Here is a 25533-nt window from a genome sequence, read left to right as displayed (position 1 = left end):
TTTGCACCCCTCCACTTGGATGCCTCTTAGTCATTATTATTATTACTGATAACATAGTATTTCTTAGGGGGAGGAATTGAGATGTATCAAGGAACGGGGGCCAGGGAGTTCAAGGCTGAGGGAGCAAACAGTGAGCCTTCCTGGACCTACAGGTAATCAGTGAATCTGGATCAGGAATTACTAAGGGGTTAGCAAGGAAAGTTGAGTTAGGTGAGCTTAGGTGGGTCCAAACTCGCAGAGTCTCATGTGTTCTAAAGAGGAGTTTGGATTTTATCCCGAAGTGTGGAGAGCCTCATCAAAAGATTTGTGTGGGTCACACCTGGCTCTTTGCACTTCCTTTCAGCAGTGTTTAAGAGGGTGTGAGCAGAGCCAGGGAGACCTGCTGGCTTCAGTCAGGATGGGGCTGTGCACTGCCATGGCCTCAGCATCCTTTATCCTTTTGACTCAGCCTAGTTTTCTGCTTAGATGTGGACGAATGTGCCAGGAACTCAACTCTTTGTGGCCTCAGCTCAGTGTGTACCAACACCCTGGGGGAATACCATTGCTCCTGCCTGCCTGGATTCTTTTCACCTATTGAGTGGACCCCTGAGAAACCAGAGGATTTCAGATGTGCAGGTAATGCTCCCAGCCATGCTGAGGACTTTTAATGGATGTCAACGTACCCTGAAGAGAGTGGCTTACAAACAACCCTTTCTGCTTGCTCATGATCCTGTGGGTTGACTGCATGGTTTTTGAAGGCGGGGGTGGGCACTATGATGGCACGAGTTCTAAAATGGCCTCACTTATATGGCTTGTAGTTGGTGCTTGGCTCTGGGTGTGAGCTCAGATAGGCCCTTCAGTTTTCCTCATGGGCCTGTCCACACCAAAATTTTGGATGGTTACTACTGCACTTGCAATCGAGGCTTTCTGGCCAACAATGGACCGATGCAGTTCAGGAACCCAGGAGTGACATGAAAAGTTGAGTACGCACCCCCTCCAAACCCTCCGCCATTTTGTAGGATAATCAGGTGGAAGCTGGCTGGGCAGTGGATGTAGGTACTTTTTTTTGTCCCAAACGTTATTTTCTCTCCCTCTCCTTCCCTGCCTTCTTTCCATTCTTTTTCCATAGTGACAATGATTCCTGTTCACTAAAAATTCTAACCATTTGGAGCTGACATTAAGATGAAAATAGGAGTGAAAATCAATATCCAGAAATAAACCACTGATTTCATTTTGGGAAATCTTTTGGTTGTCTCTCCATGAAGGAAACAAGAACTTTTAACATTCGCTGAGCACCAGGCCCCCAGTGAAGGGATTTATGTGCATTTTTACATTAAATTGAGTGTAGGCATCCTGATGATCTCCACTGTACAGATGAGGACACTGAGGCTTGGCGTGCTGGAATGAGCTGTTCACGGCTGTGTGGTTGGGCTGGCCTCCAAACCAAGTCTTTCCAACTCTCACAGCAGTTGCTGAACCAAGTCAACTCTTTGCCACACTCTAGTTGTGCGGTGTTGGGGAAACGTATTTACCCTCTCTAGGCCTCAATGGTTCCATCTGCCGAATGAGCGTATAAGAGTACCGACCTCCAAGGACAGTTGGGAAAATTAAGTGCAATGAAGTACGTAGTGTGCTAGGCACATGTATGCTCCCAAGAGCTAATACTTACATGTAATGTAAATTGAAATAATCCCCAGAATGAGTGACATTCTATGTTTCTAATTCTTGAGTTTATATCCCAATTCTCCCCTTGACAGTCAAGATCTGATTGTACCTCTGCCTAAGACCAGGGATCATTGAACTTTTTAATGCAAAGGGCCAAATAGTAAATATTTTGGAGGTTGCAAGCTGTGTGATCTCTGTCATGACCACTCAATACTCCAGTTGTAGTGCAAAAGCAGCCAAAGATGATACACAAATGAATGAATGTTTTGTTGCAATAAAACTTTATTTATACCAACACGTGGTGGACTGGATTTGGCCCATGAGCTCTAGTTCATTGGGTGCTTAATAAGGTTATTCATTTCTATTGTTATGGTATCCAGGGAGCCACTAATTTGCTTCATCTTGTGTAGCAGATTGTATTTTCAAAGATGGTGGAAACAATGTCTTCCATGCTATATACCCTTCATTTTATGAATTTGTACTCCTTCCAGCAAGCAGTGGTGTCTTTGTTCCCTTCTCTAGAATCTGAGCCTGCTGGGACTCTGGGAGTGGTACTAGGTCATAAAGATACCATGCACCCCCTCCCTGTTCTCTTGAGATGCTCATTCTTGGGGCTTAGCTGCCATATGTGAGGAAGCCCAACCAGCCATGAAAAAGCAGCTGACCTGGAGAAGAACCAAGACCTCCAGCCCACAGCCCTGGTGGAGCAGCCAGCCCATGGCCAGCAGCAGATGCCAGCCTTGTGCGTATGCTGCCTTTAAAGTGGATCCTCTAGCCCCCACTTAAGCCAACTCAGCTGAGACTGCACGGAACAGAGACCAGCCATACTCACTGAACTCAACTCAAATGGCAGATACATTCATGAACAAAATAAATGACTGTCATTCTTTTTGAGACATTCAGTTTTGATGTCTAAGTTTGATGTAGTTAAGTATCTCCCCAGGAATAGATAATGAAGAATTACTTGCAAAGGAGTTGAGGGACCCATAAAATTGAGTTGTCGTGGCGCCATGGGGAGGCCCAGCTCAAGTCTCCTCCAGCCCTGGTCACGTCGCCTAAACACTTGCTATGTACTTGTCATGCAAACACAACCTCAAGGCAAGTCTCTTACAGCTCCTCCCAGAAAACTGTACTTCTAGACAGAAATCTGGAGCTGCTCCTGGACATCAAGATCAGATCACAGGAATGTTCACTCCACCTTTGTTTGAGGTAGTAAAACATTAGAAACAACTGATAACTGATGATGAAAACGAGTTGACATAAAGAATAAGGTAATGTGCTCCTTCCTTCAACAAATATCTATCGAATACTCACAATGTCTTAGGCACCAAACCGGAGACAAAGACATAAAGGGGATGAAATCCTTGCTGTAGTATCCATTATCCTCTAGATGGGGAATATTGATTTCAACCCAAAATGAAAAACCGGGGTCTATCAGGACTACTGTAGCTTGCCAAATGACCCATGAGCTGTAACTCAAAGAGAAAGAAGGATTTGAGGGCTCCCTGGATACCGTAACAATAGAAATGAATAACCTTATTCAGCACCCAGTGAACTAGAGCTCATGGGCCAAATCCAGCCCACCACGTGTTGGTATAAATAAAGTTTTATTGCAACAAACACATTTATTCATTTGTGTATGATCTTTGGCTGCTTTCGCACTACAACTGGAGTATTGAGTGGTCATGACAGAGATCACACAGCTTGCAACCTCCAAAATATTTACTATTTGGAGTCGTTTCTGCTTCCATACAAATTTTAGAATAGTTTGTTCTAGCTCTGTGAAGAATACTCATGTTATTTTGACTGGGATTGCATTGCATGTGTAGATTGCTTTGGGTAGCATCAACATTTTAATAATATCTGTTCTTCCTATCCTTGGGCATGGAATGCTTTTCCATTTCTTTGTGTCTTCTTCATTTTCTTTCATATGCTGTCTATGGTTTTCAACGTACAGATCTTTTAGCTCTTTGGTTACGTTTATTCCTAGGGATCTTACGATATTTGGTGGAATTGCAAATGGGATTGATTCATTGATTTCTCTTTCTGCTGCTTCATTATCGGTGTATTGAAATGCTAATGATTTCTGTATGCTGATCTCATCTTCTGTGAATTTGCTGAGTTCCTGTATCAGCTCTAGCAGATTTTTGGTGGCGTCTTTTGGGTTTCCCACATAAAGTATCATGTCATGTGTGAAGAATGAAAGTTTGACCTTCTCCTTGCCAATTCGTATGCCTTTGATTTCTTTGTACTGTCTGATTGCTGAGGCTAGGAATTCCAGTGCTATGTTTAACAACAATGGTGAGAGTGGACATCCCTGTCATATTCCTGACCTTAGGCAGAAAGCTCTCAGTTTTTCCCCATTGAAAATGAGGGAAATGAGCCGTGGGTCATTTGTATATAGCCTTTATGATGTTGAGTTATGTTCCTCCTATCCTGACTTTCTGGAGGGTTTTTATCAAAAAAGGATGCTGTATTTTCTCAAATGCTTTGTCTGCATCTATTGAGAGGATCATGTGGCTCTTATCCTTTCTTTTATTAACATGATGTATCAAGTTGGATGATTTTCAGATATCGAACCAGCCCTGCAGCCCAGGAGTAAATCCTACTTTATCGCAGTATATAATTCTTTTAATGTATTGTTGGATTTGATCTGCCAGTATCTTGTTGAGAATGTTTACATCCATGTTCATTAGGGGAACTGGTCTGTAATTCTCTTTTTCAGTGGGTCTTTACCTGGTTTGGGAATCAAGGAAATGCTGGCCTCCTAAATGAGTTTGGAAGTTTTCTTCCATTTCTGTTTTTTTGAATAGCTTCAAAAGAATAGATTTAACTCTTCTTTAAATGTTTGATAGAATTCTCCTGGGAAGCCATCTGGCCCTGGAACCTTGTTTATTGGCAGATTTTTGATTACTGATTCAATTTCTTTACTGACTATGGGTCTGTTCAAATTTTCTATTTCCTCCTGTTTCAGTTTTAGTAGTTTATATGTTTCTAGGAATTTATCCATTTCTTCTAGGTTGCCCAATTTGTTGGCATACACTATCTCATAATATTCTCTTATTATGGTTTGTATTTCTGCGGTGTTGGTTGTGGTCTCTCTTCTTTCATTTGTGATTTTATTTATTTGGGTCCTTTCCTTTTTCTTTTTGATGAGTCTGGCTAGGGGTTTATCAGTTTTGTTAACTGTTTCAAAAAACCAGCTCCTAGTTTCATTAATCTGTTCTACTGGCTTTTTCAATTTCAATATAATTGATTTCTGCTCTAATCTTTATTATTTTCCTTCTTCTGCTGGTTTTGGGCTTTATTTACTGTTCTTTTTCTAGCCCCCTTAGGTGTGAGATTACGTTGTGTATTTGAGACCTTTCTTCCTTCTTTAAGAAGGCCTGGATTGCTATATACTTCTGTCTTATGACCACCTTTACTGCCTCCCAGACATTTTAGACTGTTGTGTTTTCATTTGCATTGGTTTCCATGTACTTTTTAATTTCTGTTTCAATTTCTTGGTTAACCCATTCATTCTTTAATAGGATGTTCTTTAACCTCCAAGTATTTGTAGTTTTTCCACATTTTTTCTTATGGTTGATTTCAGGTTTCATAGCATTGTGGTCTGAAACTACACGTGGTATGATCTCGATCTTTTCATACTTGCAGATGGCTGATTTGTGATCCATTCTGGAGAATGTACCATGTACACTTGAGAAGAATGTATATTCTACCTTTAGGATAAAATGTTCTAAATACGTCTGTTAAGTCCATCTGGTCCAGTGTGTCATTCAAAGGCATTGTTTCCTTGCTAATTTTCTGCTTAGATGATGTGTCCATGGCCATAAGTGGGGTGTTAAAGCCCCCTACTATTATGGTATTATTATCAATGAGTTTCTTTACAGGTGTGATTAATTGATTTACATGTCTGGCTGCTGCAAGTTGGGGGCATAAATATTCACAATTGTTAGGTCTTATTGGTGGATAGACCCCTTCATTATGATATAATGCCCTTCTTCATCTCTTGTTACAGTCTTTATTTTAAAATCCAGTTTGTATGATGTAAGTATGGCTACTCCAGCTTTCTTTTGACATCTATCAGCTTGATAGATGGTTACCCATCCCCTCACTTTCAATCTGCACATGCTCTTGGGTGTAAAATAAATCTCTTGTAGGCAGCATATAGGTGGATGTTGTTTTTCTTATCCATTCTGATACTGTCTTTTCATTGGAGCATTTAGACCATTACGTTCAGAGGGATTATTGAAAGATACGAATTTAGTGCCATTGTGTTGCCTACGGTTGGTGTTTCTGGTGATACTCTCTTTCTAGTCTTTGTTGCTTTTGGTCTTTTTGTTTTGTTTTTTTCTCCCCTCAAAGAGTACCTCTTAAAATTTCGTGCAGGGCTGGCTCAGTGGTCACAAACTCCTTTAGTTTATGGTTGTCTGGGAAAGTCTTTATCTCTCCTTCTATTCTGAATGACAACCTTGCTGGATAAAGAAGTCTTAGCTGCATATTTTTCCCACATTGAATACATCCTGCCACTGCTTTCTGGCCTGCCAGATTGTTGTGAACATTCTGCTGTGAACCTCATCTGTCTTCCCTTGTAGGTTAAGGACTTTTGTACTCTTGCCAGTTCCATGATTCTTTCCTTGTCTGTGTATTTTGTGAATTTGACTGTGACATGACTTAGTGATGGTTGGGTTTTGTTGAATCTAATGGGAGTTCTCTCTGCTTCTTGGACTTTGATGTCTGTGTCCTTCCCCAGATTAGGGAAGTTTTAAGCTATAATTTGCTCACATAAACCTTCTGCCCCTTTTTCTCTTTCTTCATCTTCTGGGACCTCTTGTTACAAATGTTATTCCTCTTTAGTAAGTTGCTGAGTTTTCTAAGTCTTGAATTGCAATCTTTTGCCTTTGTTTCCCTTTCTTTTTTCCTTTTATTCTTATTTTTAAAATTTACATCCAAGTTAGTAGCGTATAGTGCCACAATGATCTCAGGACTAGATTCCTTACTGCCCCTTACACTGAGTCCATCCTCCCTCCTACAACCCCTCCAGCAACCTACTGTTTGTTCTCCATATTTAAGAGTCTCTTACGTTTTGTCTCCCTCTCTGTTTTTATATTATTTTTGCTTCCCTTCCCTTATGTTCATCTGTTTTGTATCTTAAAGTCCTCATATGAATGAAGTCATATGATATTTGTGTTTCTCTGACTAATTTCACTTAGCATAGTACCCTCTAGTTCCATCCACATAGTTGAAAATGGCAAGATTTCATTCTTTTTGAGTGTCGAGAAATACTCCATTGTGTGTGTGTGTATACACCACATCTTCTTGATCCATTCATCCATTGATGGACATTTATGCTCTTTCCACTCTTTGGCTATTATTGATAGTGCTGCTATCAACATTGGGGTGAATGTGCCCCTACGAAACAGCATACCTGTATCCCTTGGATAAATACCTAGTAGTGCAATTTCTGGGCCATAGGGTAGTTCTATTTTTAATTGTTTTCCAGAGTGGCTGCACCAGTTTGCATTCCCACCAGCAGTTCAAAAGAGATCCTCTCTCTCTGCATCCTTGCCAACATCTGTTGTTGCCAGAGTTGTTAATGTTAGCCATTCTGGCAGGTGTGAGGTGGTATCTCATTGTGGTTTTGATTTGTATTGCCCTGATGATGAGTGATGTTGAGCATGTTTTCATGTGTCGGTTGGCCATCTGGATGTGTTCTCTGCAGAAGTGTCTATTCATGTCTTTTGTCCATTTCTTTACTGGATTATTTGTTTTTTGGGGTGTTGCGTTTGATCAGTTCTCTATAGATTTTGGATACTAACCCTTTATCTGATATGTCATTTGCAAATATCTTCTCCCATTCCGTTGGTTGCCTTTTAGTTTTGCTGATTGTTTCCTTCGCTGCACAGAAGTTTTTTTTATTTTGATGAGGTCCCAATAGCTCATTTTTGCTTTTGTTTCCCTTGCCTCCAGAGATGTGTTGAGTAAGAAATTGCTGTGGCCGAGGTCAAAGAGGTTTTTGCCTGCCTTCTCCTCGAGGATTTTTTTCTCCTCGAGGATTTTGATGGCTTCTTGTCTTACATTTAGGTCTTTCATCCATTTTGAGTTTATTTTTGTGCATGGTGTAAAAAAGTGGTCCAGGTTCATTCTTCCGCATGTCACTGTCCAGTTTTCCCAGCACCACTTACTGAAGAGACTGTCTTCATTCCATTGGATATTCTTTCCTGCTTTCTCAAAGGTTAGTTAGCCATACGTTTGTGGGTCCATTTTTGGGTTCTCTATTCTGTTCCATTGATCTGAGTGTCTGTTTTTGTGCCAGTACCATACTGTGTTGATGATTAAAGCTTTGTGATACAGCTTGAAGTCCGGGATTGTGATGCCTCCAGGTTTGGTTTTCTTTTTCAGGATTGCTTTGGCTATTCGGGGTCCTTTCTGGTTCCACACAAATTTAGGATTGTTTGTCCTAGCTCTGTGAAGAATGCTGGTGTTATTTTGATAGGGATTGCATTGAATACATGGGTTGCTTTGGGTAGTAATGATTTTTAACAATATTTGTTCTTCCAATCCAGGAGCATGGAATATTTTTTCCATTTTTTTCTGTCTTCTTTAATTTCTTTCATAAATTTTCTATAGTTCAGTGTATATATTTTTCACCTCTTGGTTAGATTTATTCCTAGATATTTTATGGGTTTGGGTGCAATCATAAATGGAATCGATTCCTTGATTTCTCCTTGTGTTGCCTCATTGTTGGTAAATAGGAATGCCACGGATTTCTGTGCATTGGTTTTATGTCCTGCAACTTTGCTGAATTCATGGATCAGATCTAGCAGTTTTTTGGTGGAATTTTTGGGTTTTCCATATAGAGTATCATATCATATGCGAAGAGTGAAAGTTTCACCTCCTCCTGGCTGATTTGGATGCCTTTTATTTCTTCGTGTTGTCTGATTACTGAGGCTAAGACTTCCAATACTGTGTTGAATAACAGTGGCGAGAGTGGACATCCTTGTCTTTTTCCTGACCTTAGGGGGTAAGCTCTCAGTTTTTCACCATTAAGGATATTAGCATTGGGTCTTTTGTATATGGCTTTTATGATCTGGAGGTATGGTCCTTCTATCCCTACTATCTTGAGGGTTTTTATCAAGAAAGGATGCTGTATTTTGTCAAATGCTTTCTCTGCATCTATTGAGCGGATCATATGGCTCTTGTTCTTTCTTTTATTGATGTGATGAATCACGTTGATTGTTTTGTGGGTATTGAATGAGCCCTGCATCCCAGGTATGAATCCCACTTGGTTGTGGTGAGTAATTTTTTTAACGTGTGGTTGGATCCAGTTGGCTAATATCTTGTTGAGGATTTTTGCATCCATGTTCACCAGGAAAATTAGTCAATAGTTCTCCTTTTTTGTGGGGTCTTTGTCTGGTTTTGGAATCAAGGTAATGCTGGCTTCATAGAAAGAGTTTCGAAATTTTCCTTTCATTTCTAATTTTTGGAACAGCTTCAAGAGAATAGGTGTTAACTCTTCCTTAAATGTTTGGTAGAATTCCCCTGGAAAGCCATCTGACCCTGGACTCTTGTTTTGGGGGGAGATTTTTGTATTACTAATTTGATTTCTTTGCTGGTTATGGGTCTGTTCAAATTTTCTATTTCTTCCTGTTTCAGTTTTGGTAATTTATATGTTTCTAGGAATTTGTCCATGTCTTCCAGCGTACCCATTTTATTGGCATATAATTGCTCATAATATTCTCTTATTATTGTTTGCATTTCTGCTGCATTGGTTGTGATCTGTCTTTTTTCCTTCTTGATTTTATTTATTTGGGTCCTTTTTCTTTTTGATCAAAGTGGCTAGTGGTTTATCAATTTTGTTAATTCTTTCAAAGAACCAGTTTCTGGTTTCATTGATCTGTTCTACCGTTTTTTATTTTTTTGTTTTGGCTCCAATAGCATTGTTTTCTGCTCTAACCTTTATTATTTCCCATTTACTACTGTGTTTTGGTTTTATTTGTTGTGGTTTTTCCAGCTCTTTAAGGTGTAAGTTTAGGTTGTATGCCTGAGACCCTTCTTCCCTCTTTAGAAAGGCCTGGATTGCTATATACTTTCCTCCTATGACCACCTTTGCTGCGTCCCAGAGGTTTGGGGCTGTGGTGTTATCGTTTTCATTGGCTTCCATGTACTTTTAATTTCCTCTTTAACTTCTTGGTTAGCCCATTCGTTCTTTAGTAGGATGTTCTTTAGCCTCCAAATATTTGTTACCTTTCCAAATTTTCTTGTGGTTGATTTCAAGTTTCATAGCGTTGTGGTCTGAAAATATGCATGGTATCATGTCGATCATTTTGTACTTGTTGAGGGCTGATTTGTGTCCCAGTATGTGATCTGTTCTAGAGAACATTCCATGTGCACTGGAGAAGAATGTATATCCTGCTTCTTTAGGATGAATGTTCCGAATATACCTGTTACGTCCATCTGGTCCAGTGTGTCATTCAAAGTCATTGTTTCCTTGTTTATTTTCTCATTAGACGATCTGTCCATTGTTGTCAGTGGGGTGTTGAGTTCCCCTACCATTATGGTATTATTATCAATGAGTTTCTTTATGTTTGAGTTTAATTGATTTATATATTTGGGTGTTTCACATTTGGAACATACATGTTTACAATTGTTAGGTATTCTTGGTGGGTAGAACCCTTCATTATGATGTAATGCCCTTCTTCATCTCTTGTTACAGCCTTTATTTTAAAATATAAATTCTCTGATATATGTATGGCTACTCTAGCTTTCTTTTGGCGACCATTAGCACGATAGATGGCTCTCCATCCCTTTACTTTCAATCTGAAGGTGTCTTTAGGTCTAAAGTGTGTCTCTTGTAAATAGCATATATATATGGATCTTGTTTTTTTATCCATTCTGTTACCCATTGTCTTTTGATTGGAGCATTTAGTCCATTGACGTTTAGAGTGATTCCTGAAAGATATGAATTTATTGCCATTATGTTTCTTGTAGAGGTGGAGTGTTTGGTGGTGTTCTCTGGTCCTTTCTAGTCATTGTTGCTTTTGGTTCTATTTATTCATTCATTCATTCATTCATTCATTCATTGATATTATTTTTTCTACCTTTTCTCCCCTCAGAGAGTCCCCCTTCAAATTTCGTGCAGGGCTAGTTTAGTGATCATGAACTCCTTTAATTTTTGTTTGTCTGGGAAACTTTTTACCTCTCCTTCTATTTGAATGCCAGCCTTCCTGGATAAAGAATTCTTGGCTGCATATTTCTCTGATTCAGCACACTGAATATATCCTGCCGCTCCCTTCTGGCCTGCCAAGTTTCTGTGGATAGGTCTGCTGCAAACCTGATCTGTCTTCCCTTGTTGGTTAAGGACTTTTTGTCCCTTGCTGCTTTCATGATTCTTTCCTTGCCTGAGTGTTTTGTGAATTTGACTATGATATACCTTGTTGATGGTTGGTTTTTGTTGAATCTAATTGGAGTCCTCTGTGCTTTCTGAATTTTGATGTCTGTGTCTTTCCCAGGTTAGGAAAGTTTTCTTCTATGATTTGTTCACATAAACTCTTCTACCCAAGTTTCTCTCTCTTCATCTTCTGGGACCCCTATGATTCTGATGTTGTTCCTTTTTAGTGAGTCACTGATTTCTCTAATTCTTAAATTGTACCCTTTTGCCTTGGTCTCTCTCTCTTTTTCTGCTTCATTGTTCTCCATAAGTTTCTCTCTATATTGCTGGTTTGCTGCTCTGCTTCATCCATCCCTGCTGCCATGGCATGCATTGGAGATTGCAGCTCAGTTATAGCATTTTTAAATTATTCCTGACTAGATTTACTTCTTTTATCTCCGCAGGAAGGAATTCTAATCTATTTTCGACTCCAGCAGTATTATTATCGTGATTCTAAACTCTTGTTCTGACATCTTGCTTGTATCTGCGTTGGTTAAGTCCCTGGCTGTCATTTCTTCCTGCTCTTTCTGTTGGGGTGAATTCCTTCATTGTCATTTTGAAGATAGAAAGAAATTAATGAGGTAAACAAAATTTAAAATTAAAAAAATTAAATTAAAACAAATTAAAAACAACACACACGCATACATAAAAATCAAATAAATGATGCAAGATCTAGTTGTGTTTGTGGTCTGGGTATTGAAAGTGGCTTGATAGATTAGAGAGAAAAAAGGGAAAAAGAAAAAAAGGGAAAAGTTTGAAAATTTGAGAAAATGAAAACAATGAAATAGACTAAAATGAAATGATAAAAGTAAAATAGAATTTGAAAAATTTATACAAAACTAAAAAATATAGTAGACAAAATTAAAGAAAAATATTTTTAATAAAATTGAAAATAAAAAGAAATGTTTTCTCTTCCTAAATTCAAGAAAAAGACAAAAAGAAAAGAAAATTGAATAGATGGACCAGCAAACAGACTGTAATACGATTGAAATTACATCGTTTTCCCCTGGAAGTCAAACTACGAAGCACTTTATAGTTTGTAAACTAAGCAGGTGGAGAGACTTGTGGTTCCTAAAGAGTGAGGTTGACCCAGTTGGGTGGGGCTTGGTGTAATGGCTCTGTTCTCCACTAGGTGGCACTGCTTAGCTTACTGGTGTGGATTGTTGTGGCGCGTGTAGGTGTGTATGCGCATGCACACCAGGGGTGAAAATGGCATCACCCAGGTACCCAGTCTCTAGTATCAGAACTCTTTTCTCCCCAGTCAGCAATCGTTGAGTTGTGTGGTCCAGGTTGTGCAGATTGTTGTGTTAATCCTCAAGTAAGATTTCTAGGTGTGCAGGATGGTTTAGTGTTGATCTGGCTGTATTTCATGGATGTGAGACACAAAAAACTTCCATGCTGTTCCACCACCCTGGATCCTCCTCTGTTTCCCTCTTTTTTTTTTTTTGTTTCATGAGTTTCCATAATTTTATCTTCTGTATCCCTGATTCACTGTTCTGCTTCATCCATCCTCACCATCATAGCATCCATTTGAAATTGCATCTCAGTTACAGCATTTTTCATTTTGAACTGACTAGATATTAGTTATTTTATCTCTGCAGAAAGGGATTCTCTGGTGTCTTCTATGCTTTCTTCAACCCTAGCTAAATCGTGGTTTTAAATTCTAACTCAGATTTCTTACTTATGTCTGTGTTGATTAAATCCCTGCGTGTCCTTTCTTCTATCTTTTGGGGTGAATTCCTCCATCTTGTCATTTTGGAGGAAGAAAAAAGTAATAAAATAAAGAATAAAAATTTGAAAATTAAAAACAAAAGAAAAAATCAAATAAAGGAAGCTAGATTCTAAGTATGTTTTGATCTGCTTGTTGAGAGAATCTTGATAGAAAAGGAAAAAGAAGTTAAAATTTTGTTTAAATTTAAATAATAAAATAGAATAAAGTAGAATAGAATAGAATAAAAAAATTTGCTCTTCCTGTATTCAAGAAAGACAACGTAAAGAATGATAAAAGAAAATAACATAAAGTAAAACAGAAGCAGAGACAAAAACAGATAAACAAGGAAACAAAATGAAACCCAAGTGAAGCTAGATCCAGTTTCCCTTAGAACTGAAACTTTGAAGCACACCGTACTGTGTAGAGTAAGTGGGTGGAAAGGATTTGTACTGGCCTTCTAGGGGATATGCCTGGAGGGCGCAGGTGGGTAATGGTTCGTGTAACAGTTCCATTTTTCACTTGGTGGCACTGCCTGGCTCACTGGACTGAATCAGTGTGAGTGTGCTAGAGGTGAAAATGGCTTCACCCTGCTCTCTTGTCTCTGGCGTGGGAATTTTGCACCATCGCAGATATGTGATCAAGCACAACTTCCTTTGTCTCAGGCCTCTGTCCACTCCCCACCTCTACCCTGTACATGCCCAAGCTGTCTGCCTGCCAGGTGGCACCTCCCTCCTTATCTCCAATGGGTCTGGTTTTCAAAACCCCACAACTCAGAGACCCCAGGTCTTGGACCTGTGCTGATTTTATGGGGGAAGGTCTTGCAGAGCAATGGCCAGGTATCAACCTGTCCCAGAAAATGTGTGCATGGTAGCAAAGTGACAGAGGCTCAGAGTTTACGGTAAATCACAACACACAACTGGCGCCAGGTTTTGCTGCAATCAGCTGTTCTCTTTGGCCCAATATCAGTAAACATGGCAGCTCTCTGGGACCCGCTGGGACGTTTGCCCACGGGAGGCTGATTGCCACTACCATACACACTCCAACCAGGGAAACTGCTTCTCCCCATATGGCACACAGGTCCCTCAGACCATGATGCCTTCTCTCAGGGATTTACTTTGCTTCCTCCTGGAACACCACCAGGCACTGAGCACTGAAACATCAGTTTCTGCACTAGACTGTGTATAGAAAACTGGAAGTAGTGCAACCCTCTGCCTTTTTCCCATCAATGGTTTTGAGGAACAGATTTCTTATCCAGTCCACTGTGAATGGTTTCATTCTTTCTCACATTCTCTCCAGCTACTTTCAGGGGGAGTGCTTTTCTTGCATGACTCTAATGTGCAAAACTCCCCTTTTCTCTTTCTTTCTCTATCCTCTGTCTATAAAATCATCTCCCTACCCTCCGCACAACCTTGGCTTTTCTCACCCCCAATGCAGCTCTCCACACCATATTCCTTTCAGGTTCTCTTGCTCAAATTGTGCAGATTTTCGTGTTAATCCTCAGATCAATTTCCTAGGTGTTCAAATGGTTTGATGCTGAACTAGCTGTGTTTCAGGGACAAGACAGGCTCAGGGTCCCCATACTACTCCACCATCTGAACTCCACTCTTGAGAGCGAGAATCCCAAGCAGACTCCACACCCAGAAAGAGCCCAAGGTGGGGCTTGATCTCAAAAATGTGAGATCATGACCAGAGCTGAAATTAAACGAAGACACTTAAGTGACTGAGCCAACAAGGCACCCCTAGAGATCCACATGAAAGAGAGCATACACACAATGCTGGCAAGCTGCTGTTGGCCATGGGCTGATTGCTGCACCAGGGATTCAGCCTGGAGGTGTTGGTTCTTCTCCATGTGAACTGCTTTTTCATGGCTGGTTGGGCTTCCTCACATATGGCAGCTAAGTTCCAAGAATGTGCATCTCGAGAGACTACGGAGGGGGTGCGAAGTATCTTTATGACATAGTGCCACCACTCTCAGAGTCCCAGCATGCTCAGATTCACAAGAAGGGAATGTAGACGGCACTGCTTGCTGGAAGGAGTACAAGTTCACATAGAATGAAGGCCATATGGCATGGAAGATGTTGTTTCCACCATCTTTGAAAATACAATCTGCTACACAAGATGAAACAAATTAGTGACTCCAACTCTTTCTGTGTCCAGATATAGATGAATGTTCTCAAAGCCCCCAACCGTGTGGTGCCAACTCAGTCTGCAAAAACCTGCAGGGGAGATACAAGTGCAGCTGCTTGCCTGGTTTCTCTTCTCCCACTGGAAATGACTGGACCCCGGGAAAGCCGGGTCATTTCTCATGCACAGGTAATGCTCTCAGGCATGGGTCTTGGGTGGACACTGACCACTAGTGGGCAGTGTCTCTCACCTGAGCCACAATCTTTGGTCTGCTCACTCTCCTCCACTGCTCCTCAGACATCGATGAATGCCTCTCCGATGGGGTCTGCCCAGAGCATGCTGAGTGTATCAACTCCTTGGGAAGCTACAATTGCAGCTGCCAGGTTGGATTCATCTCTCACAACTCGATCTGTGAAGGTATAGACGACCTGCTTTTCTTTACGTAGCTACTCAATTAATTAACAACCACCTCACTTGATGATCCTGTGAGGTTAGAGACTATATTCTTCATTTTGGGGTTAAGAAAATTAAGGCTCAGACCATTGAAGTAACTTCCCCCCAAATACACAGCTATTAAGTAGAAGAGCCAGGATTGGAACTCCAGTCAAGGGTCTACTCTGAGTGCAGCAGTGGGTCACACAATACTTGAGAGTAATTGTGGGGGGGACTGCTGTGTCCCATGAGGAATAACTTTCAAGGGGGATACTGGCAATGCCTGGAAACATTTTTGATTGTCACAACTGGTAGTGGTGACGGGCTCCTCTTGTCTAGTGAGGAGAGGCCACAGATGCTGCTATACACCTTACAATGCACAGAACAGCTTCCCTGCAACCAAGAAAAATCTGGCCCCACATGTCTTTAGTTCTGAGACAGAGAAACTGCGTGATAGGGTGAGCTCAGACTCAAACTTCAGAATTTTTTCTGAATTGTATTTGATTCAAGACCTCAGGTTTACCCTCGACCCCTACCCCATGCCTTACATACTAAATCAGTCATCATAGCTTGCTATGATTTTACCTGCTAAATATGTCTTGAATCTCTCCATTCTTCCTCATGCTTGGTTCGGGCTTCATCATTAGTTTAGCAGCATCCTCCCTGGGCTTGTCCTTCCTCCATTCTTGTCCCCTCGAATCCATCCTTCCAAACTGCAGCCAGAATTTGCTCACAAGAAGCAAGGGCTCCATCTCCCGGCATCTGGTTGAGAACTATTGTTCTCCATGCTCATTTTAGGGAAGGTGACACCATCAAGCAAGGCATGGAGTGATCCAGCCCTTATCACATCCCCTGGACTTGGAGTCAGAGATATTTGAGGTCCTCTCTGATTTTTCTGATACGTTTGTAGCAGTAGCTACTGCTAAAAACCAGATCACCCTGAAAGTCAGTGGCTAGAGACAAGCACCATATACGAGGTTTGTGTTCTGTGCATTGGAAATTTAGGTTGGGCTCTGCTGGTCACTTGCTTGCGTCTGTACTGGGCTTGTTCGTGTGTCTGTGGTCAGCTGTGAGTCAGCTTGCTCATCTCGGCTGGGCTGCCTCACGTGTCGGGGGCTCCTGTGGGATGATCCATCTCTCTTCCACCTTGTCTCTCCTTCTTCATTAGGTGAGTCTAGGGCTTGTTCATGTGGCAGAAGCAAGGGGCTAAAAGAATGAGCAGAAGCAAATAAGTCTCTAGCAATCTAAGACTTGGAACTGGCACGACATCATTTCTGCTGTGTTCTTTTGGCCAGTGAAAGTCATAGGCCAGATTCAAGCTGGATTCGAGGTGTGGGGAAACAAGCTCCCATCATAGAGGAGGAGTGGCAAAGTCACACTGCACCGCACCATCTGCATCCCATGGTGTGGGTGCAGGGAGGAGTAAAGGAGCACAGCCATTCTATGTTCATCTGTCTTGGAGCTATTCACCGCCCTCCACTTATATATTTTGGGCCAGAACTTATTCTCATGGCCAAGCCTCAGTGCGAGGGAGATGAGGAGTAAGGGGAGAACATGCACAGTGAATCTCTGTTTGCAGTCTCCTATTCTCATGTCTTCATCTGCTTTGTCTTGGGTTTTCATCTCCACTGACCAGACGTGGATGAATGTGCCGACCCCGCAACTTGCCCGGAGCACGCAACTTGTCGCAACAGTCCTGGAAGCTACTCTTGTGTCTGCAACCTAGGATTTGAATCCAGCAGTGGAAACATGAGCTTGCAGGGCCCAGGAGACATATGTGAAGGTCGGTGGGAAGGGTTTGTTAGCGAACCTGGTCCAAGTCTGCATGCAAAGACAACAGTGGTGGGTGAGGGGTCAGGATGTCTGGGCTGAGCTCAAGGACCTCATCTGCTAAGCTGATGTCAAAAATTGCTCATCCATTCACTCATGCACTCATTCAACAAATACTTCCTGAGCACCTACTATATGCCAGGCACTCTTCTAGAGCTGGTGGATACAGCACCAAATAACATAGGCAAAACGATTTGTTCTCCTAGAACTCATCATCTAGGGTTAAGGGAGATAGATAGCAAAATAAATGCATGGCCATATGTGTGCCAGGAGTATCTGAAAGAAATAAAGATAAATAAGGTAGGAAAGGTGCATAGGCAGCACTGGGAGTAGGGGTCAACTTTTAGTAGAGTGAGTGGTAAGGAAAGGCCACACTGAAAAGTTGATATTTGAGAAAAGATGTGACGGATATGAGGGAGTGAGATATTGGGTATCTGGGGAAGGGTGTTCCAGGAGGAGGGAACTGCAGATACAAAGGTCTGGAGGCAGGATCCCAGCCAAGGTGCTAAGCTCTTCCGGGCATGTACTCATTGTCTGCCCAACAACCTGATGGTATTAGTGGTGTTTTATGCCCATTTCATAGATGAGGAACCTGAGCCTCCATCGTGGTAAAACAACTCTTCCACGGCCAAATAGCTAGGAAGTAGGGGAGTCAGGATCTTAACTGGCCATCAGTGACTTGAGTCCAAATTTCCAGACTCTGACTCAAGACCACCTGGGAAGCTGTCTTCTAAGAAGTCCAGAACCAGACTGAACCTGATTTTAAATCCTGGTGTGCCTTTCACAGGCTGTGTGACTCTGCACAATTGTGATGCCTCAGTTTCCTCATCAGAAAAGTGGAAGTAATGTTAGTGTGCACCTCACAGGGCTGCCGTGAGCGTTCCTCGAGCAGGTGCATGTAAGGGATCTTCCTCAGTGTCTGTCACAAAAATCTCAACATATTAGCAGTTAATTTTTTATTTTCGCTAACAAGTACTTACCTCATACTTGTTATTCTCCAGACTCTGCTCTGAGTCCTTCACAGATGACACCTTATTCAATGCTCCAAACAACCCTATGGGGGAAGAACTATTATTATCCTTATCTGACAGATGCGGGCACTGAGACACACAGAGGTGAACTCTCTTGCCCAGTGCATTGTCAGCTCAGGGCCACCAGAACAAAACACTGCAGACAGGGTGGTTTCAACATTGAGATCTATTTTCCCTCCATTGTGGAGGCTGGAAGTCTGAGACCACAGCTGGGTTCTGGAGAGAGCTGTCCTCCTTGCTTCCAGATGACTGACTTCATTCTGGGGTCATGGACGAGTTCTGATTTATCTCCCTCTTTTTATGCATACTAATCCCATCTTTTTAAAAGTTTATTTAGTTGTTTTTGAGAGAAAGAGAGAGCTCACAGTAGGAGCAGAGAGGGAGAGAGAGAGTAAGAGAGCGGGAGAGAGCGAGAGAGCGAGAGAGAGAGAGAATCCCAAGCAGGCTCTGCACTGACTATACAGAGCCAGATGCAGGGCTTGAACTCACCAGCCGTGAGATCATGACCTGAAGAGAGACCAAGAGTTGTATGCTTAATTGACTGAGCCACCCAGATGCTCCAGGGCACGAATCCCATCTTAAGACCTCATCAACCTAATCATCTTGTGAACGCCTTATGTCCAGGTACCATCTCACCGTGTGGGGAATGTAACGTATCAATCTGGGGCACATATTTCAGTCCACAGCACCCAGTAACACACAATCTATAGGGCCAGAGCCAAGCTCTGAGCCCAGGCTGTCCATGCTTTGCACCCCTCCACTTGGATGCCTCTCATTCATTATTATTATTACTGATAACATAGTATTTCTTAGGGGGAGGAATTGAGATGTATCAAGGAATGGGGGCCAGGGAGTTCAAGGCTGAGGGAGCAAACAGTGAGCCTTCCTGGACCTACAGGTAATCAGTGAATCTGGATCAGGAATTCCTAAGGGGTTAGCAAGGAAAGATGAGTTAGGTGAGCTTAGGTGAGTCCAAACTCGCAGAGTCTCATGTGTTCTAAAGAGGAGTTTGGATTTTATCCCGAAGCGTGGAGAGCCTCATCTAAAGATTTGTGTGGGTCACATCCTGGCTCTTCGCACTTCCTTTCAGCAGTGTTTAAGAGGGTGCGAGCAGAGGCAGGGAGACCCGTTGGCTTCAGTCAGGATGGGGTTGTGCACTGCCATGGCCTCAGCATCTTTTATCCTTTTGACTCAGCCTAGTTTTCTGCTTAGATGTGGACGAATGTGCCAGGAACTCAACTCTTTGTGGCCTCAGCTCAGTGTGTACCAACACCCTGGGGGAATACCATTGCTCCTGCCTGAGTTCTTTTTCACCTTTCTGCTTGTTCATGACTCTGTGGGTTGACTGCATGGTTGGGGGGGGGGGTGGCAATAGGATTGCTGGGAGGTCCAAAATGGCCTCACTTACATGGCTGATAGTTGGTGCTGGTCTCTGGGTGGGAGCTCAGCTGGGCCCCTTGGTTTCCCTCAGGGGCCCTTCCTCATGGTTGCTTGGGCTTCCTGGGAACATGGCAGCTGGTTTGCAGGAAGGGAAGCTGCAAGAGGAAGAAAGCAGAAACTGTGGGTTCTTGTAAGGCGTGGGCTTGGAAGTGCCAGAATGTTCCTTCTGTTCTGTTCTCCTGGTCACAGTCATGGGGCCAGCCGACAGGCAAATGAAGGGGAAATATACTCCCCAAATCACTGGGCAAGCAACAAGTACACACAGGAAATGAAAGAATTGGTGGGGGTCATCTTTGGAGGATCTAACATACTGCAGAGCACATTTTATATTCTTCAACCCCCTGGGGAAATGCACGCTTCTCATCATTACACATGTTGTATTTCTTTTCACCTTGATGTTCACCAGCTACTGACATTCTTGTAGGCAGAACAATAGTGAGGCAAATTTGAAAGGGACCTTAGACGTAGATTAATACAGCACTGTGGGTTCTTCGGAATCTCTTCAGAGCCCCTGTTTCGGTCAGATTATCATCTCTCTTATTTGTCTTACCTCCTAAATAGGTTTCACTTTGCAGGAAGTGAAAGCTTTCTTCAGCCAAAAAGTTTTGAAAATCATATGCCTAGTCCGGTTCCATTTGCAAAATATAAATTCCATTTATGCTGTTTTTTAAATTTTTTTTTCAACGTTTTTTATTTATTTTTGGGACAGAGAGAGACATAGCATGAACGGGGGAGGGGCAGAGAGAGAGGGAGACACAGAATCGGAAACAGGCTCCAGGCTCCGAGCCATCAGCCCAGAGCCTGACGCGGGGCTCGAACTCACGGACCGCGAGATCGTGACCTGGCTGAAGTCGGACGCTTAACCGACTGCGCCACCCAGGCGCCCCCATTTATGCTGTTTTTAAGAAGCATTTATTCAAAAAAATAAAAAAATAAAAAAATAAAAAATAAAAAAAGAAGCATTTATTCATTCATTTAAAGTTTATTTATTTTAGAGAAAGAGAGAGAGAGAGAGAGAGCAAGCATGAGTGGGGGAAGGGCAGAGAGGGAGAGAGGGAATCCCAAGCAGGCTCTGCACTGTCAGCATAGAGCCCCATGCGGGGCTCTAACTCACAAACTGTGAGATCATGACCTGACCGGAAATCAAGAGTTGGATGCTTACAACTGAGCCACCCAGACGCCCCACTGTTTGCGTCGTTTCTGACAAGAGTTCACCTACCTGATGCTTAAGTGGGTCTGCAACTGGAAGCCCAGTCCTTGGTCAGAGACGTTTCTGTGATACCAGGAGGAGAATCACTTCCCCATACCTCCCAACCGTGGGTCATTTTCCTGTCCTTCGAGACCTCCAAGTTAGTCTGCATTCATCCCACAAGGACCTCCCATTCCAGCGCTCCATGGTAGTGCCCAGTGCAACAACCATGTACCTGTGCACGCCACTAGTGGATGCTGCCTGTTTTCCCCTCCTGTTGTGTGAACTGACATAGGAATATGAGAAGTTTTGCCTTTACCTCCTTCCTGATTATTTTTTTCCCCAGGACATTCTATTCCATAGATCCTCAGAGATCCCCAGAAGGAGAGGTAATCCCGTGTTGCCACAGTAAGCTGGCCAGTGCTCCTCAATGTTGGCACTATTGACATTCTGGGCCAGATGGCTCTTTGTGGTGGAGGGCTGTCCTGTGCGCTGCAGGATATTTGGCAATATCTTTGGCTTCTCCCCACTAGATCATAGTAGTACATCCCCCTCCCCCAGCCCAGTCATGACAACCAAAGATGTCTCCAGACTGCCAATGTCCCCTGGAGGGGGTCGGGGTGCAAACTGCCCTCAGTTGAGAACCACTAGCTAAATATAATAGCAACTTCTGACTTTCATACCCATCCAATATAGATGCACCTGGCCAGTGGGCAGATTTTCTCCACGTGGTGATATAGGGATCCATTTCCTTACATCCGTTGGTCCTTATATGCCTTGTGGCTTTGGAATCCCTGGTTCAGCCAGTGATGGGGAAAGAGGGAGAAGGCACACCCACTTTGTAACCACCTCAGCCCAGAAGTGGCAAATGTACTTGCTCACATTCCATAAGTGAAAACTAGTCACATGGCCCCAACCTAGATGCAGAAGGTTCTGGAAAATGTTGTCCCTGGTTGGGTCACCATTTTTTTTTTTTTTTTTGGTGACAACTCTATGCTTTGTAAGCATAACTTTTGCAGGATTTCTAGCCAGCTCTGCCTCATGCCCATTCTCAACCCTATAGATATTGATGAGTGCCTTTACATCAGCCTTTCCAACGCAACATGCACCAACACCCCTGGGAGCTACTTCTTCACCTGCTCTCCTGGTTTTGCACCAAGCAATGGACAGCTGAACTTCACAGGCGAAGACGTGGAATGCAGAGGTGAGAAGAGGGGTTGCTGGCTCTCCCTGGAAAGAAGTATGTCCTCGTTCTTCTGGGTTGTTTGACACTCTTGAGTCCTTTGCAGATATCAATGAGTGCTCCCAGGACCCATCACCATGTGGCCCCAGTTCTGTCTGCACCAATGCCCCGGGCTCCTACAGCTGTAGCTGCATGGAGGGCTTTCGTCCCAATCCAGAAGGCTCCTTCAACTTCAACTGCAAAAGTAATTATCTCCTTGTGCCTCTCAGCAGTGGAATCTGCATCCTGGTTTGGTTGTAAACCCCTCCATCCACCCAACCTCTGGATCCTCCTTTTACCTTTGCTTCATCCTCAATCCTCTCTTTCTCATTTATTCATTCACTCACAGATTGATTCACTCATTCGATAAATTATTGGGGGGGGGCATCTATTAATTAGTCAAACAGGCCCCTGCACTAGGTCCTGAGAATTCAATCCTGAATGTGATGATGTATGTAGAGCACACACACATAATCACGTAATAACCACAATCAGTGTGGCAATTGAACAATCATAGTGTACTTTGGAATGAGTAATGAGATATTTAATATGCTGTGGGCAAGTGATATTTAAGCTGAAGCTTGAAGCAAGAGTAGGAGTTATCCTGGGGCGCCTGGGTGGCGCAGTCGGTTAAGCGTCCGACTTCAGCCAGGTCACGATCTCGCGGTCCGTGAGTTCGAGGCCCGCATCGGGCTCTGGGCTGATGGCTCGGAGCCTGGAGCCTGTTTCCGATTCTGTGTCTCCCTCTCTCTCTGCCCCTCCCCCGTTCATGCTCTGTCTCTCTCTGTCCCAAAAATAAATAAAAAACGTTGAAAAAAAAATTAAAAAAAAAAAAAGAGTAGGAGTTATCCAGATGATGAGTGGAGATCTGAGTGGTCCAGGTTGTGGCATGTGCAAAGGCCCTGAAGCATTAGGTATACCTAAGGAGGTGGGCAGAGTTCAGGTCCTGCAGGAACTGGTGAGCCATGTGAAGAATTTTGAAGGTTTGGGGGGTTTTCTGTTTGTTTGTTTTCTTACTTTTCTTTCTTTTTTTTCTTTTTCTTTTTTTGCTGAGAACAATGGGAAACTGAACAGCTTGATTTTTTTATTGAAAAAATATGTTTTAATGTTTATTTTTTTTAAATTTTTTTAACGTTTATTTATTTTTGAGGCAGAGAGAGACAGAGCATGAATGGGGGAGGGACAGAGAGAGAGACGGAGACACAGAATGGGAAGCAGGCTCCAGGCTCTGAGCCATCAGCCCAGAGGCCGACGTGGGGCTCGAACTCACGGACCGCGAGATCGTGACCTGAGCTGAAGTCAGACGCTTAACCGACTGAGCCACCCAGGCGCCCCTGTTTGTTTTTTTTTTTTGACAGAGAGAGAGCACGCACGTGCATGGGGGAGGGGCAGAGAGAGAGGGAGACACAGAATCTGAAGCAGGCTTCAGGCTCTGAGCTGTCAGCACAGAGCCCGACGCGGGGCTCGAATTCACAGACCGTGAGTTCATGACCCAAGCCGAAGTTGGACACTCAACCAACTGAGCCACCCAGGCGCCCCAACAGCTTAATTTTTTTAATTGTAGATTACTTGATACATTAAAGATAGAGGTAGTTTATATGGAGGCAATGAAGTATAATATGTATAATATTATACAATAATAGTATGTCAACATGAGAGCTAGGATCTCATCAATTTCGTGTTTCATGCATATTCCTTCCCTATTTAATCTTCCCTACTCCTCCCCAGAGAGGATACTTGGAACTTTGTAGTCATAATTACCCTACTTTAAAAAAAAATGACCGGGGCGCCTGGGTGGCGCAGTCGGTTAAGCGTCCGACTTCAGCCAGGTCACGATCTCACGGTCCGTGAGTTCGAGCCCCGCGTCAGGCTCTGGGCTGATGGCTCAGAGCCTGGAGCCTGTTTCCGATTCTGTGTCTCCCTCTCTCTCTGTCCCTCCCCCGTTCATGCTCTGTCTCTCTCTGTCCCAAAAATAAATAAACGTTGAAAAAAAAATTATAAAAAAAAATGACCTCCATGTATGTATCCCTAAACAATACTTTGTTTAGTTTTGTTTGCTTTGGAGCTCTATAAAGACAGCATCGTGCTCTGTGTCGTCTTTTCTGACCTGCTCTTTTCACTCAGTATCCTGCTTCTCAGAGGCCGTGGTGTTTCTGCGTGTAGCTGTGGTTTGCTCATTTCCGCTGTCATGTAATATGGTGACGAATAGATTTTAGGCAGGGGATAATGAAATCAGACTTGTCTTTTAATCACAGCTTGCTGTGGTTGAGCTCTGACTTGGTAGCTTTCATTTCCTTCCTAGGGATTCCCTTCAAGTGTAAAGAAGATGTGATACCCAACAACGAGTGGGTCCAGCAATGCCAAGTGGGAGAAGCAGTGATGGCTGAATATGTAAGTATTTTTGAGGCTTCCTAGCTCTTGAGGTTCCTAGAAGAGCTTCTAGCCTAGAAGTCACTCAAGTAGGATGTTGTTTTGCAGCTTTCACAAAGGCCGAAATAACAGTGGCCTAAATCGTATAGCAGTTTCCTTCTCTCTCTGTAACAATCTGGGTGTCAGTGTGGAGAGTTGATATGATGGTTCTGCAAGTGCTCTGCCATCAGCAACACCAGCCCTCCCACTTTGTGGTCCAAGATGGCTGCTCCAGCCCCTGCCATCACGTCTGCATTCCAGCTGGTGGGCAGGGGGGAAGGTGACGTGAAAGGCACAGTTCTTCTCCTTAAGGTTATAACCCCGTATCACTTCTGCTTACACGTACCTTCAAGGAAAGCTGAGAAGGGAGGGCATTTGTCTATCTAAAACTTGGGAATTCTTTTCCAAATAGAAGAAGGGATGTTGGAGTCTCGTTACCACTGAAGGTGCTGGTGCTGTGTCTGTGTGATATGGGAGGGGAGATGCACAAACCCTGGGCCGGGCATAAAGGAATTTGGATATCCTGATTCTCTAACGAAGTTGTTCCAGTGGTCAAAGCCTCCATGAGCATCTTCAGGAATTGACGTGACAATTTTCAATATGAGCTTATAAATTAGCTTTCAAATTTCCCTGCACTTTAAAAAAAAATTGTTTTAATGTTTATTTATTTTTGAGACAGAGAAAGAGAGAGAGACAGAGAGAGAGAGAGAGCACGAGCAGGGGAGGGGCAGAAAGAGAGGGAGCCACAGAATCCAAAGCAGGCTCCAGGCTCTGAGCTGTCAGCACAGAGCCCGACGTGGGGCTCGAACCCAGAAACCGCAAGATCATGACCTGAGCCAAAGTCGACACTTAACCTACTGAGCCACTCAGGTGCCCCAAAATTCCCATGCACTTTGGACCAATGTTATTTTTTGGAAGAATTTAGGTGATTTAGAAATTTAGGTGAAATACACCTAAAAATTGACCATTCTACCCACTTTTAAGTGTACAAGTCAGTGGCATTCAGTATATTCACAATGGTGTGCAGCCACCACTGCCGTCTCTCAGACATTTTTATCCCCTCAAAAGAAA

The 25533-nt window shown here is 43.0% G+C and overlaps 1 protein-coding gene across 8 annotated transcripts in view; it reads left to right on the top strand.

Annotated features, from left to right (window-relative positions):
* ADGRE1 (adhesion G protein-coupled receptor E1) overlaps window positions 1-25533 on the top strand; it is a 69797-nt gene that overhangs the window by 23932 nt on the left and 20332 nt on the right. For 5 of the 8 annotated variants that reach the window (XM_058728232.1, XM_058728237.1, XM_058728233.1 and 2 more), the window contains 7 exons: window positions 466-615; window positions 14943-15098; window positions 15207-15326; window positions 16978-17124; window positions 21895-22035; window positions 22121-22258; window positions 24356-24444. In XM_058728232.1, coding sequence (XP_058584215.1) covers window positions 466-615; window positions 14943-15098; window positions 15207-15326; window positions 16978-17124; window positions 21895-22035; window positions 22121-22258; window positions 24356-24444 — 941 coding nt within the window. The remainder of the gene's footprint in view (window positions 1-465; window positions 616-14942; window positions 15099-15206; window positions 15327-16977; window positions 17125-21894; window positions 22036-22120; window positions 22259-24355; window positions 24445-25533) is intronic. The other 3 variants (XM_058728238.1, XM_058728239.1, XM_058728234.1) reach the window with 2 other exon arrangements.

Source organism: Neofelis nebulosa, chromosome 4 (assembly GCF_028018385.1).
Source record: "Neofelis nebulosa isolate mNeoNeb1 chromosome 4, mNeoNeb1.pri, whole genome shotgun sequence".
In the NCBI taxonomy this organism is placed as follows: domain Eukaryota; kingdom Metazoa; phylum Chordata; class Mammalia; order Carnivora; family Felidae; genus Neofelis; species Neofelis nebulosa.
Note: the sequence above shows the minus strand (reverse complement) of the source record. Positions and strands in the feature narration are given on the sequence as shown.